This window comes from Arachis hypogaea, chromosome 5 (assembly GCF_003086295.3).
Source record: "Arachis hypogaea cultivar Tifrunner chromosome 5, arahy.Tifrunner.gnm2.J5K5, whole genome shotgun sequence".
NCBI lineage: Eukaryota > Viridiplantae > Streptophyta > Magnoliopsida > Fabales > Fabaceae > Arachis > Arachis hypogaea.
The window spans coordinates 5,477,294-5,493,842 of NC_092040.1; the positions used below are offsets into that span (position 1 = coordinate 5,477,294).

The following is a 16,549-nucleotide window of genomic DNA, read 5'->3' on the forward strand; positions in this document are numbered from 1 at the left end:
AATCTAAATAATTAGGTTGTCATATTGTACTTAAGATTTCAGGAAAACATAAAAATAATATATCTTTATAAATAATTGTCAAAAATGAACTAAATTCCTTAAATCAAACACCCACTTATATTAACATTTGCTATGTCCACGAATACACAATCTAATGTCCGAAGAAACTTTTACCTAACTTGTATGACGTGTATAGTGGCATGATGAGTTGGTATACTCACAAACTTCTCCAAAATATGAATAGATCCACGAGTTGCGTGGCAATATAAACTGAACGAGACTAAAGTGATAATTTAATCAAAGATGATGGGCATTTTGTTTCGTTTGGCAAGCTGTACAACAAAATCCAAACTACTTAAAATGTTTAATACGTTAATTCCTCTATAGTTTCTTTCATGAAGGGGTCCAGTGTGAAAGCTCCAATTGCAATTGCCATTAGTGTTTATAACAATTCCAATTCAACTAAACCACAGTATGATATATACTCAACGACGTATAACGGCACACGTGTCCTGATTTCTTACTTTGACATTTGTCTAATATTATTTTTGGTGTGGAATAATAAGGCATTCAAAACCAGATAGCATTTTCAAAATTGTTAATCGAGCTTTCAACAATTGAAAAAAGAAAATGATGATGATAGATTGATTGGCATGTTTTTCAAGTTCCCCCTAGGGGGCGGTTGTTCGTAATTTTCCTTTTTTTATATATAATGGTGATGTGTTCAGTGTTGTATTATTTCTTACAACAATCTTACTCACTAACTCATATTAATGTAACACCATATTCCATACTCCTTTTTTTCCGGTATTTATGCACAATATTTTTTAGATTTAGTTATTTTATAGTTTTACAAAATTTTTAATTAGGTTTTTATATATTTTTTTAATTGGTCTTTACACTAATTTTTTTTTAATTGAATCCCTATACTTTTTTTATTTAAGTCTCTGTACTAATTTATTTTAATTAAATTTTTATACAATTAAGTCAATTACTATCAAGAGAGATCTAATTGAAAAAAAATTAATACAAAAATCAAATTGAAAAAATATAAGAATCTAATTAAAAATTTTACAAAACTATAAAGACTAATAAAATAATTAAAAAAATAGTGTTTGGACAAGAATGTTGCATCATACTTTATCTCTCCTTAGACTCGAAAGCAAATCCTTAGAATTTAGAAAAGCCCATTCCTATTTCCTGATAAGCAATTCAAGAATGATAAATGAAATGCCATAGTCAATTCATGGGCCGAAAACAAGAAATAAATTGTTACACTACATTAGTACATTCAGACCCCAGATAATGAAAATGTCATACACACATGACACATGTTAGCCATTGCTTTATGATAAATGCGGTCAACAACTCAATATCCTATGAAAGAGCACAGGAACCAATCTTAACACACTGTACAATAAAGCGTTTATACATATTAACGATTCACATTTCACACGTTTGAATATTTTTTTTAACAATACTACATGACCATCAACAATTTATACATATATTTATAAAAATTGACACATATAAAATACATAATTTACACTTATATTTACTAAAATTTATATACATAAACTAATATAATTTATTTATTAAAAATAATTTAGTATTTATTTTGATTAAATATTGACTAAAATTACTAAAAATTACTAACACTTAAGTTTTTCTGTATTTTTTTAAACAATCTCCAAAAATTAACTATTTCTAATGATACAATATATATGATTTTATAAAATACTTTTTACACCATTAAGTATAAAAAGGGAGAAGAAAAAAGAAAAATATGGCCCTCCAATAAAATACTCCAAAAAGTGACAACCGACAACACAGAAATTATAGCCTAACCACTATTGCATGTATATATCCTATTGTCCTGAAACTGAAAGTGAAACAAAGGAGCGTATAAAATAATTGGTTGTGTGAATACTAGAACAACTGTGAATCATATAAGTTCGATTTTATATACAGTACCAAGTAGGAAAGCCAAGAATATATTATAGTTAGTTAATTCACTTAAATTATAACAAATTATATAATATTTAAATATATGATCAAATTGATTAATAAATATATTAATTTAATTTAATGAGATAGAATAAATAAATTTTAAAAAATAGAAATATACAATTTTATTATTAAGGGAAGAAATTTAATTTAATATAATAATATTAGACATCAGTAGAATGAGGTGAACAATTGTCAACGGTTTATCGGATACAATACAAGTATACAAGACTTGGGGTACTATCCACCTGTCAGGATAGGATCAGATGGATGATTGTGTATAATTTATTCTTCTTGCCTTTTTAGGAACACCCCAAATTAGAAAGATCCCTAACGTTAATTACGAAAGGGAAGGGGTGTCTGCGGTCATGCTTCAAATGGAAAACTACAAGAGCAGCAGTAGCAGGATGGCAGAAGACAACTTTCCAAATTCAAACAAACAAGACCGTACAGTCAATAATAGTTAGAATCATTTACATGGGAGTAAGAGAAATCAGCGTAGGGGGGAAAAACCTAGAAATCCACGAACTAGAAAACGTGTGCGATACCGTCACCGGTCGAGTCCTCACCGGCTCATGGATATGGGACTCGGCTCTAATTCTCTCCCAATGGATGATGAACACAGCTCAATCGCGCTCCCAACCGGAATTCGACCTTACCGGAAAAACCGTTATCGAACTCGGCGCCGGAGCAGCTGGCCTCCCTGGATTGACGGCGGCAATGCTGGGAGCCTCCCGCGTCGTGCTCACCGACATCGAGCCTCTCATCCTTGGTTTGTCTAGAAACGTGGAAGCAAACAACCTGGACCACGTAGTACACGTGAGGAAGCTCGTTTGGGGCACGGACGAGTCGCTCGGCGAGTTTGACGTTGTTCTCATGTCCGATGTTTTCTTCGATCCGGACCAGATGGGTGCGTTGACTAGAACGCTGAAAAGCGCGTGTGGGGATCTTACTAGAATTTGGGCAGCCACCGAGATTCGACCATGGACAGGGAACTGCCTCGCCGCCTTGGCTGATCAGGGTTTTGGGTTAGTGGAGCTTTCCGACCCAGTAAGTGTAGACCTAACTGGGCCTGGCCCAAAACAGCAAAGTACCTCATTTGCCGTTTTCAGTCTCGTGAAGCAGAGTGATGCCGGCCACGTACCACCGGCGTTTTCTGATTTTTGGGGCTAATGCTTTATGTATATAAATAATTTACTTGGGAGACCGGAGTGCCTGGTCTTCGAGAAAGAAAGTTAGATGATGTTCAGGATAACGTTGTTGTATTACTATATGACCAAAAGAAGAAAACATTATTCGAGGAAATCAATTTAATTTCATTTTCTTAGAATAGACTAAACCATACTCAAAACAACTGCTCATATAAACCACTAGATTTTTTCTTTTTGGCGGAAGGGGCAAGGGGAGGGGGGAGTGAGAGAGAGAGAGAGATGGACCTTGAAATGAATAAGTTCTAGGACTGTGTCTTGTCCTTTGAAGGGATTACTTAAAGTAACCCGGTCAACTATGTCTTGCAAACCTAATTTACATGTAAAATAATTATCACAACTTTATATGCCACCGTAAATTCTGAGCGGCAAGCTGCATAGTCAAACATTTTCCAACAATATCATCATTCAATGTTTCAAATTATATCGAGTACATAAATTACATGTTAGGTAGAGCTGAAAGGGTAAACCGCATCAGGGCCTTCTGTACAAAAAACATTCCCTTGGCTGCAGATTGATGCCGTATGCATTATATTACTATGTATCAGTATCTCCGCGACTACATTGTAGATTGTCCCTTCTGCTCCTAGACGGAAGGAAACCCTTTCGACAAAAACCATTCCATGTAATGCTTTCTCGAACAATTTCATTTGAATCCCAAACCAACACAAAATTTCAGTAAGGTAACGGGTTATCTTATCTTTCATTTTTTTCCCGCAGCCTAGGATTTGCTGCTTCTATCGCCATAATGCCCCACAATTCCACCAAGTCAAATCATAGATACCAATCCTTCAATATGGGTCCATGCAGGCAGCGATCCCAGGAAGCCAATCCCTCGGATGTAGCCAGCAAACATATTCCAGCAAAAAAGACAGGCAGAGTTGCTGATAGCAAAGACTGTAACCCATCAAAGCCATATTACGCTCCTTAAGCTGCTCAACCGCTATACTGAATTTTTTGATTTTGGGAACTCTGACCCTGAGGCTGCTGTTGGGAAGCCTGCAAGTTCATTGGCTGTGTGTTGTAATGAGAAAAAGGCTGGGAATAGAGAGAATTCATCTGCAAAGAAGCCAGGAAATTTACCACAAAAAATAATGACCGAGTTCCATGCATCAAAGTATTAAAGAGCTAATCAACTGGTGAAATTAACACGCCCCCTTAAATTTTATAAATATTTATTTGAAACAAAAGCTGAAACTAGAGGAAACCTGTGATTGGAGAGGATTGGCGTTAGCAACACCAAAATGGCTCTGTGTTGCATCATCTTGCAAGGGATCACCAAATCCAGCTTGAGTGAAAAGGCCTTGCGATCCATGGGCCATGTAGTCCTGGGAACCAACAGAAAGGAAAATCAGATCAGGAAGGAGAAAGAAGCAACTGAAGGAGAACAAAGTGAAAGCCCATCATTAGCCACTTCAACAACCTGAGACATAAATTCATTTCCAGAACCAAAACGTGAATATCCGGCTTGAGAGTTTTGGTTCATAAAGTTCCCTGGGAATCCACCTTGCGCTCCTTGAGTAGCATAATCAACAGCATATCCACTTTGAGAAGCCTAAAGGTAATCAATCAAACACACCCAAAAAAAAAAAAAAAGAGGATACATCAGCAAAGAAACTAACAGGAAAGAACAAAGCACCCTGTTCTCTCATTGATGAGCTGAACTTAGGACTTGTACACCTTCCATGTACAAAAATAACTAAAACATTTCCCAAACCTGGGTAGCAAAATCAGCAACATTATAAGGAACATGCGATCCCTGGCTTTTGAAGTCATCACCCAAGAAGTCCTGATGGTAAATTTAAAATGGAATGCAATGAATTCCTATGATAAATTTGAAACAAAGTCAATCTTAAGCCAAATTACTGTTAAGTACCTGAGACATTCCAGGAACAGAAAATTGATCTCGAAATGATTGACCTGTCCCTTGGACTGGCATCTAATATGCACAAGGAAAATAATCAGAAATTGACCCTGAATATTACAATGATAGGGAGCTGACTACATAACACAAGAAGATAAATGAAGAAGGTACATACATTATTGGCAAACCCAGGTTGAGATAACGGACCACCAACAGATGGCTGGCTGTTTGGACTCTCCAAAGCAGGAAAATTATATGTAGATCCAATATTCCCAATAGGCTGTTGCGTTCCTTGGTGAGGAAGACTGCCAACTGGAGCACCAGAATTACCTCTTCCAGCCCCAAAACCCCGACTACCTGGTGATGGTACATGAGGAACTGCCCCAACAGGACCATGTACAGCTCCACGGGATGGAATAGCATATGGCTGAGATTGGGGACCACCATGGAAAGGAGGCAAGGGAACCCTTGGAATAGGATACCCGGCAGGATGCACTCCAGGCTTCTGAGTCCCATTTGGTGGGCCAGGCGGAACATAAGATCCTACATTTGACACAAAAAAGTGATTGAAACACCAAAACAATAGACTTAGGGTATGTTCAGGGTTTTGGTGGGGAGGGAAAGGCTTTGGAGGGTTAAACTTAAATCCCATTCACGAGTTCTATTATTCGGAGGGCGAGGAGCCAAGGATTTTGAAGGTTTTTGTTAGCCCTCATTTTCAAATTTCCCCAAATTGGGGGGTTTTCATTTGATTTTAACTATTTTATCCCTACTAAAAAAAAGGCAGCCCGGTGCACGAGCATCCTGCATTAACGTAGGGTCTAAGGACCGACCGCATCCAAACGGTGTAATAGACAGAGTCTAATTACATCAGTGGATGATTCCACAAGCTTGAACCCATGACCTTGAGGTCACACGGAGACAACTCAACCATTGCTCCAATATGTAAAATTGTAAAAATGTATAACCCCTCTAACATCTAAAACTCACGAACGAAGGGGTCTTAAAATCTTAAGCCCTCCCTTCCCTTCCATTCCCCTCCCCTTCCATCCCCTCCAAAGCCTTCCCTTGCCTTTCCCTCATGACTTGAGAACATACCCTTAAAGAATTTTCTGGCTATGAGTACACAATGGAACTCTAAGACAATCACATAGTGTTAATGATTATAAATCCCATCTAATACAGATAGCAAAAAAAGTTTATTTTAAGGAGGGGAATGGAGGTAAACATATAATGCAGTACATACCCCTTCCACGGCTGCTCCTTCGGTCTGAAGTAGTGCCAGCACCAACAGAACCAAAAGTATCATTAGCCGCAATTCCAGGTCCACCACCATAAAAGAGCCTTCTTTCATTGTAAATCTGAATGAAGGTAAGTTCAACCACAACATTAATATGTAATCATCTCAGAAAAAATACCTCAAAAGATAAGCATCCTGGCACCAGCAGGTATAATAAAAAAACATCGCATTGCATTCCTGTAACACCTACCTTCTTGGGTTTCTGGAATTGAACCATACTCTGCTTCAAGTTATTTAAAGGCCCTTCAACTAAGCATTCATGTTCCTGTTTGAAAAATGGAGCATATACTGTTTAGAAAATAAAAATGGAACTTGAAAGGAGGGGGAGATTGGTATGGAATCACTCCTTATGTTGGAAAACTTAAACAACAACTCATAAGCGGGCTGGTTAAAAAAGAGCACGAGAATCGTGAAGTTTGAACAGAAATTTTATAATACTTCCAGCTCTTGCTTGGAAATAACTATCTATTGAGAAATCAACACCACTGGAAGATACCTTGTAGTGTGTCAATAAGCTATTCCATAGAGGTTGTTTGCTCAGAACTTTAGGGTTTCCCAGAATAACAATACCATATCTTGCTCGTGTCAAAGCAACATTGAGCCTCCTAGGATCATTCAAGAACCCAATGCCCTAAAGAAACAAATATAATTCAATGAGATCCATCAAACGCAATAACAATAACTCCAAAAAATATAAAATAAGATACACATCAAACTTTTTAAAAAGACATCAAGTAACAGAGCAAAGAATGGGTAAACCAACCTGATGTTCATTACTTCTAACACAAGATAGAATTATGTAGTCTTTCTCCCTTCCTTGAAAGGAATCAACACTAGCAACCTGAAAAGAACAAAATTTTTGTAGCAATTGAAGCCCGGTAAGCAATAGAATATAAATCCAGATGGTATCTGTATCAAACCTCAATTTCCTTGTAAAGTTGTTGTCTAAGAGCCCCATTTCTTGACATATAGTTCACAATATAAGCTCTTTGACCCTCATAAGGTGTTATAACACCAATCTGTTTGACATTAAAAAATAAGTAAATTAAAATAAATTTAAAAAAAGAGCAACCATAATAATCCCAACATAAAATCATTAGGGTTAATCCAAGTGCTCTAATTTAGAGTTACCTGACTTGGAACCACACCACTTTTTAAGAAAGTGGTGACAATCTTTTCTACATTTGCAGCTTCGGTCCTATTTAAATAAGACGTTCCACTTGCACTTATCTCTTCTTGACCCATCTGTAAAACGATTATATACTTGGGTTAAAAAATTAATAAATGGAAGAAAAATGCAATGGACAAAATTATGACGAATACCCAAAAAAAGGTAACTAAAATGTTGATTATTGACCAATTGTGAACAAAGAATATTTCTACCAGAAGAACAGAAAACAATACTCACTACACAATACATGCATTTACAGTACCTGAACATAGAAAAACATGGGACGGTTTGGCACAGGCCATGGGAAGTCGATTCCTGACAACTGCCTTTCATTAACAGTAACGCCATTTTGCAGGGTCCCTTCGTAAAAGCTGTTTGAGGGAAATTCAGATAGACATGGATGCATACGGTACTGAACCTGTAAGTTGAAATGATGAAAAGAACTTCAGCGATTGCCCTAACAAAAACAATTAAGTAGCTTGTCTGTATAACTAGGGATAGCACTTCACAACAATTGCAGCAATGAATTGTCTCTTGCAAACTTAGCAATTCATTACCTGTAACCTAATTGGTTTAACACCAAGTAGGACAAGGCGTTCAAAAAGCGACTGCGCTAGCCCAGCACGAGCTGCTTTCTTGCACATAATGACTGGCCCAAGTTGACAATGGTCACCAACAAGAACCACCTATACAGATATTTTGTTACATACATCAACATTCAAGGAAAAAAGAAATGCATTAACAGATATAAACCCCAAATACCTGCTTTGCACCAAGAACCAATGGAATGAGGCACTCAGGTTCTGTTGCTTGAGTAGACTCATCAATAAGTACCTGCCAGAAAAAATTAAAGAAAAGTCAGAATTGAACAAGAATGATGGCAATTATATATAGCAGCAGACATATTCCAACCTGACGGAACCTAAAATTTGCAAGTCGAGGATCCCCAGCACCAACACATGTACAGCATATCACATCAGCACTTTGAGAAATCTCCCTCTCTGTTGCTCGCTTAAGTGCTTTGTATTTTTTCTCATCACTGCTGGAAAGTTCTCCTGTAATAGGATTAAAAAATGGTGGTTAATTTTACTCTCATGCATTACCCACAACACAGAGTTCAAATAGCAGTAGTAACAGCCTGAGGAAAAAGAGAGGGAGCAAGAAATAAAGTAAAAATTCATAATTAGAAGAAAATGTGATCATTAATTGGCTAGAAGTAAACAAAAAGTCAGATTATTTTTATCCAAAGATTAACAATTACACAAATTTATGATAGCTGTCTTTTCTGAATAAAATTTAAGTACAAGCAGCTAGTGCAATATACAATATAGCGTAAAATGCACCAAACTTGGCCACAATTCAACCCAGTATGATAACTAGACAAAACAACCCAAGTTCTGTATAGCTTTTAAGAAACTAAATCCCAAACCTTGTTCATCCTTCAGCTGTTGTAATTTATGAAGTTCACTCTTGTCGGATGTGTCAAGATGCCGAACCTGGCAAAAATCACCATTATCATGTATCATGTAATCATAATTACTTATATGAAACATGAAGGAGGAAAGTATACATACTAAAAATACAATAGCATGAAACTGATCCGGAATATTACAAAACTAACCTGGTAATGAAGTGTTAAATGCTCAACAGGAGAACTTACAGCTTCCCTTGACTTTGCACAAAGCCGAACAACCTTGAATGAAAGAAATGCATGTATTACACATAGGTTCAATTTGTTTATAATAACCAATTCTAATTGGAATATATGGCACCCATACCTTTAACCCAGTAGCACTTATTTTTTCAGCCAGCTGGTCCACAGCAACATTACTAGGTGCACAAACCAAAACCTGAAAATTAAGTTGGCAGGGAAGTGAGGGAAGAAAATAAATGACTAAAACGAACCACGAGAAAAGCATACAATATCCAAAAAGGGAAACAGATCATACCTGTCCCTGACCTTGTTTGGCCATGTGATATACAAGTGCGGCAGAAGTTACAGTCTTCCCAGTTCCAGGGGGACCTTGAATCAAACTAATAGGTCTCTGAAGGACACTTTTAACCGCAAAAACCTAAAAAAAAAAATTAGAAGATCTGTAATTTAGAGTGCACCAACATCCAGCAAAAAATTTGGTGGTGTCAAATCACATACGAAATTTTATGAAAGGGATTCCTCCTTCATAAGGTGCATAATAACATATAACCCCACTAAACTACATATTTGGATCCAAGACAAGTAACAGTGTTAGCGATTGTGAACAGGAAGCCACCAAGCTTGGAGCTTTCTTATGAAAGGAAGAGAGCATGACAGGTTTTTATCAAACCATGATGGATTAAGGTTTCCATGAAGCCTTTCCCTAGTTTTGAAGATATTTTAAGGACGACAGAGAGAGATTGGAAAGTGACATATATTCCATTAATCTTCCCAAGTGCTCAGGTAATTACTTTCAAAATTTTCCCAACAGGTTTTGGAAAACAGACCAAGTTAGTTTTATAACGACAATAATACTTTATTATTCACATAAATATCATTGTTGAGAAAACAATATTTTACATATTATGAATTGCAATGTCTACATATTATTAATAAAATTTAAATCTATTATGTCTACATATTTTCTACTTTATTTTAAAAATAAAAAATAAGGAAAAAAAAGACCACTTTATTTTTCTAAATCAGACATCCAAGGGCAACAGAGATTAGTCAAAACAACAACATACTTGAGATGCATTAAGCTCAGGAAGTCCTGGTGCACCAAAGCGACGAGGCAATGCATTACGCATCATCTGCACCTCAACTTCATGACCCAATAAGTGATGATAAATATACCTACATATTAAACAGCAATTGTGAACACCTGAACAATTATAATTCATAATTGTTGAGACATCATACATAATTACTTATTTTTAAATAAATCAGAACCCTGCCACGACACTATTCAAGTCATACAAAACAAACAATAAATACTGTCAAAATAATATATCAGTAACTCGCACAGTCAAACCTAGCTCCAAGATCATCCAACAGACACACAACACTAAGACACATGTCATGAAAAGTATGGTATAAATCAACAACTCATTACACACCCATTTGTCATCACATTCCAGTTAATAAAGAGATACAGCCCAGTCCTTGCAAGTATATGTAACTGTAAGCATGTTCGATAAATTTTATTTTAAAAAAAAAATATGTTTTTATAGAGACATCGTTGTCGAACAAAAGGTAATGTGTTCAATGAAAATTTCATTCCTGAGCCAAAAAAATTATTCATTCATTTGTGGAGTGTTGCCAAACAAAGGAGAAAGATAAAAATACAAGACAAATATAGAGCAATATAAATCCATAATTAAACCTTACAATGGAACAACTTACCCGCTTACACTTGTCTCATCCACAGCAAAGGTTTTCATAGCTCCCTGCATCCTGTCAAAGCTTGTACTTTTCCAAACAAAATCAACACTGAAACCATGGTTTATATCAACTGGAACCCCCTGCATACATCGAGGACAATAAGCACTCCACACAGACAATGTTCAAAGGCACAATGCAGGTATCAAAAAATAGTACTACACTTACCTGACTAGCACGAAGCTCCAGTGCAACCTCCTCTTGTGCAGTTAGCTTAATCTGAAGACAAAATACAATGCACATTATATATACACAGTATCTATATCTATACATCTATATCCACAATATATAAAGGGGATTCTCTCACTTGGTGTCCAAAATCTTCATTTCCTTAAATATCCTTTAAAAAAAACTTTTTGCACTGTCACTTTATCAAAATTAAACTCTTCTAAATTAACTATTCATAGAAATACAAAGGACCACTCTATAAAAATAATTACCTACATTTTTAACGATAACTCCTCTTCAAAAATAACTATCCACACTTATGAAAATCACTCGTTTTATTTCCAACACCATTTTTTTTATTTTAAGCTAAAAATCTATATCTTATTATCTTTTATTTTTCAAAAATAAAAATGCAAACTAACAGGCAAGGAATTGACTGTTATTTTGTTAATATTATATTATAGCAATTAAAGTAAAGAACACCAAAGAAAAATTATCTAAAAGCAGCTATTGATTTAAAAAGAAAAACTTCAATTATCCATACAAAGAGTGAGGCACAGTACTAAACAACTGGACAGCAATTAAAAAAAAAAACACAGACTACAGTCTTCTTTTGCTTTCAATCAGAAAAGAGATATCATGGGTGTTCAACTGCTCTAAGAATAAGATACAAAAGGATATCAGAAACAGAAAGTAAGGAGTTTTAATCATTTGAAGATATTTCTTCACGCTATTTATTAACCCTTTTTTTAACTAATATTTATAAATTAAAGTAGAGAGAGAGTTGATGTTGAGGTACAAAAAGTAGCCGACAACATTGCTTTAGTTGTAGATACAATAGTTAAAAAGAATTAAAAATAGAATTAAACAGAATGCATACCACATGACCCACTGACTGCCAGGCAGGATGTGCTGCATCACCAGAATAACGCAATCGTAATTCATCACCAGGTACAAGCCGTAACTCATTATCTTCCTACAATATAGCACAAAATTGTTTATATTCCATAGAGAATTAAATTACAAAGAAAAATACTATGAATTGATTAGGAGGGCAAGAAAATAAATATGATATAAAACATAGCAGTAACAGCTGCCAAGTAGGCAAATGATAAAGCACCTTTGGAAAGACAAAGTATGCAACACGCTTCTTGTTAAGACCAATATCCCACCTAATTGTCACGTTGTCCTTGCTTTGAGATTCCTTCATCATCTACATTAACACAGCACATGTAAGACATCAAAACACGTCACAAGAGATGAGGGTATAGCAATGATGGATGTTTACTACAGTTAAGTAACTTAGTAAGTCCCAAAAGTACAATATCTTAGAATGGAGCAAAGGGAAACAAAAAATATTACCTTATCATAATCAGCTTCAAGCTTGATAAGAGGCGCAAATACATTTTGATACTGAGACAAGTCATGCAAAAAAATGTTATACGTTAGAAAGGACTGTCAACAATGAAAGTATCAGTATCCTCACCAATCATCATATTACAAAGATACAAGTTATCACCAAGTCATGCTTGATACATACCTGATATGCATCTTCGTATTTTAAAGCCACGGGCTGAGGTTCATCATCTACACCAGGCTTCTCAAGGTCCTCAAAGGAAGCATCTGGATTTGTCTTCCATAACTCTTCCACCTTATTTATTTGCTGTGCACTTATCTGGCGTGCCCTTAACTGCTCCTGTTCAGATGGGACCTGCAGAAGACCATATTATGTCAAAGATGGGGGGGATAATATGTCATCAAATTAAATGAATTAATACCCAGGGAAGAAAAAGCAACCTTGACAAGCCATTGCAAGAAACACCTATCATCAATCAAGGGGCACCACTGACTAAGGTCCCAATTCATGTCCTTCAAGGCATTGACACTCAAGCAAGGCTCACGACAAAGAAGAACAACTACACTTTCAGTCTTCGCAGAAATAAATCCCAGTAGAAACACATTCCGACACCCACAGTTGTAGCATTCAAGAATTGTTTCCCCCAATGGACTATCTTTGTGCAGACATACCTCCTTGTGTTTTGCCCGAACCTATATGGAGAAAGAAAAGAAGCAGAAAAGCTAAGCAACATTTGTTCACCAAAGAACAATATACACTTGGCCCTCAATTCAACAGCAATATTGGTCAAACATACACATTTCACCAAAACATGATTCATCATTTAAACCTTTCATGACTTGAACAAATCCATGGCCTGAGCTTTATACAAGACTTTCAATTAACTTTGAACTAATAATAACATATTAAGTACTATGAGCAAAGATAATATTTTGTTCACAATAAAAAAAAGATAATATTTTGTTAAAGCAAATATTTTCAGTATTATCTTTCATTCTATATGTGTATATGACTCATACAACAACAACAACGACAACAAAGCCTTATCCCACTAGGAGTATATGACTCTTGCATTATAATAAATCTTTTGCAATATGTTATCAAATCTTATGATTAAATAGTGGTCATAATCAAAACAACCTTATTGTGCGGCAAACAATACACGTCAAATTTTACCATTTACTCATAAGAACAATGCATAAAAAAGAATAGAAAACTATGCTTGCATCTAAGTATGGCACTAGGACTATTAGCAGCCTAAAAGTGCAGAGCAAACACTGCATCAGCAACTGAAACACAACTCCTAAATTAGAAAGAAAGCGACTTAATGTAGCTTTCAAGCATTACAACAATAAATTTGAATTATTGATCTAAATTTACGAGGTTCAAGCAGCCCTAATCACCAGATTTGTTACCAAAATGTTCAACATTATACCTCATAACTAACCATAACTTCTCAATAATTAACTTGATGTCTCGTCAGTAGCCACAGTAAATCTATATAACAGTTACTGTATGTTAATGGCCAAATGTTTATCACCAATATTCATCCATAAATTAAGAAGAATGGTATTTCTTACACCAGGTTCTTAGTTCAGGTCTCAGATTACATGAAAGCTCAACCAAAAAACCACACGTGATGGAGATGGATGTACAAACTCAACTGTGTTCATGATATCCCTTTGAACATATCCGGTGTTGCTAACATATCTTCCTTACGAAGTCATTAAGACTTAACCATGCAACTATTTTCTACATATCAGGAGGGTGTACATTATGCCATACCCAGGCTTCAAACCCACCCACTAGGTAAGAGTTCTAAATTCAGGTGTGGTACATGACCAGAGGTCCATACACCACCTACTTATCCCAGCTCAACTTCTTCATTTACCTCAACATTGGTACATTAGCAAACATGATTGCCCACTATTTATCATATCTAAGACGATTACTGAGTATAGGGATTTCTTCCAAACAAACTCCTTTCCGGCAATCTATACATAACAAAATTTCTCCCTCCTTTCACGCGTAATTTTAAAATAGGCACAAAAAGAACCACAAGTATGCCCTCCAAAACAGAAAGTTTTTCCTAAAATTACCAGCTATAACTAAGTTTCTAAACACTCAAACTGTAACTACAGCACTCTACTACTTCCCTCAATCTCACATTCTCAGATAAGCATACAAATCATACAACTTAAAATCGCCTAACCCTTTCCCACAATCTCTAAAACAGTCCACCGCTAACCCAAAAACAAACAATGATTTAACAACGAAGAAATCAAATAAAATTAAATTAAACAAAAAAAATTGCAATGCCGTGGTAACAACTCACCAGGTGATTGACGATATGAGATCCAGAGGTGTTCCCCCGCGAATTACAGAACCATTTACGACATGAAGGCACGTTACACCTCACAACACAAGCTGGATTAGAGACCCCACAATACCGGCAAGCATGCTCGGTGAAATCCCCTTTGCCATAGTCGAAATTATCATCATCCCCGGTGTCCTCAAAATTCAACCCGCTCATCCCCGCGACCAATGCATCCACCATCTGGCTGTTCCCGCCACTGCTGCTCCCTGACCTCCCCTTAGTGCCACTCCCGGCAGCTGCCGAAACCGGAGAGGCATCCGACTGGTGATCCGACCCAGCTCCTCCCCCTCCGCCACCGCGCTCCGACGTATCGGCAAGCGAATCAGAGGGAGTGGGCCACGCCACGGAGGACCTAATCGGGTCGCGGAACTCCGGGTAGTCGAAATCTTCGCCCTGAGTGTTGAATTCGAGGAAGGTGTACGCGTCGTTGGCGGTGTCTGGTTGCGAAGCGGTGTCGAATAGATTGCTCTGCTGCGAGTCCATGGCGGAATAGGGTTATCGAGTATCGATAATCGGGAAGCGCGCGATCTTAATTGGAATTGATTAGAGTTAGGGTTTTAAGATTGCGCGTTTGCGAAGGGTGAAAGGGGTTATGAATTGTGAATGATTAGGGTTAGGGTTGGGGGGAGAAAGGAACGAAAGAGGAATAGAAATAGAGAGCTTGGTGTGTTGGGGACGGAGACACAAACATGAAAGCACATAATAGTACAAAGGGAGAAAGAGCGTATGCGGCCTACTGTACAGACGTACCCCAAGCAGCATACCAAATACGGGAACACGTGAGTACCACACGCTCTACACTTATCACGTGTTGCTGGATAATTTTTCAAAATAAATTAAAGATAAACTAGTTAAAATAGGATAATAAATCTTTGAAAGATATAAAAATACGACAAAGATAACTAAATATTAAATATATGTTCAAAAAAATATAGTTCAAATTTGATCTAATTTTTTATAAATATTATTAGAAAAATAAAACCATTTTATTTTTAAAAATTTGTAACGTTTTGTCAAGTGAATTTTTTTTAATTTGTTGTGAATGTCCAATTATTTTGAAAAATAAATTATAAACATGGAATTGTTTTCAATTTTTTATGTACACCTTATAAATAATTATTTAAATATTTTTATAAAAATTTAAATCAAATGTATTAATTATTTTTATGATATTTTAAATTATTTAAAAATTTATTTATCCTTTAATTAAATTTTTAAATATTATTTTTATCAACAATATAAATTTGTAAATATTATTTTAGTAAAAAATTAATTATCAACAAGCATGCAAGTAAAGTCTCTATTATCTAAATCAGAAGATGGATACTAATTAGCAAACAACCTAAAGTATTTGATGGAACTTCATAAGAGGGTTCATCCAATGGAATTATGCAAAATATTTATTAAATTATTCCGTTTCACTATTTTATATTTTTATATATATTTATTGTCAACAGATATTTTATATAATTTTTAATAACCCCTCCATTAATAAAGAGTTTTGAAATAAAACAACAATATTAGTTTCTACTTAATTACTAGAACCAGCATACACATGACTTGAATAGAAACTCGTAGGTATTAATTAAAAACTTAGTATTATACATTGTTTGATTGAGCTGTCAAAAATATTTGTTACTGTTATAAAATAAATAATTAAAAAAGAGAAAATAAAAATAAAG

The 16,549-nt window shown here is 35.7% G+C and overlaps 1 protein-coding gene across 1 annotated transcript; it reads right to left on the minus strand.

The window, feature by feature from the left end:
- Nucleotides 1–3,450: 3,450 nt before the first annotated feature.
- Nucleotides 3,451–15,695, minus strand: LOC112800400 (regulator of nonsense transcripts 1 homolog). Its single transcript, XM_025842657.3, has 29 exons — nt 14,826–15,695; nt 12,931–13,182; nt 12,674–12,844; nt 12,496–12,546; nt 12,254–12,346; nt 12,014–12,109; nt 11,134–11,184; nt 10,930–11,048; nt 10,272–10,380; nt 9,500–9,622; nt 9,329–9,400; nt 9,172–9,243; nt 8,980–9,046; nt 8,463–8,605; nt 8,313–8,384; nt 8,108–8,236; nt 7,813–7,968; nt 7,511–7,624; nt 7,300–7,398; nt 7,143–7,220; nt 6,876–7,010; nt 6,570–6,644; nt 6,326–6,440; nt 5,255–5,622; nt 5,092–5,154; nt 4,933–5,004; nt 4,639–4,770; nt 4,424–4,543; nt 3,451–4,274 (listed from the first exon to the last, which is right to left on the minus strand). The coding sequence occupies exons 1-29, from the start codon at nt 15,348–15,350 to the stop codon at nt 4,152–4,154; spliced, it is 3,795 nt and encodes a 1,264-aa protein (XP_025698442.1). The 5' UTR covers nt 15,351–15,695; the 3' UTR covers nt 3,451–4,151.
- Between the last annotated feature and the right edge of the window lie 854 nt (nt 15,696–16,549).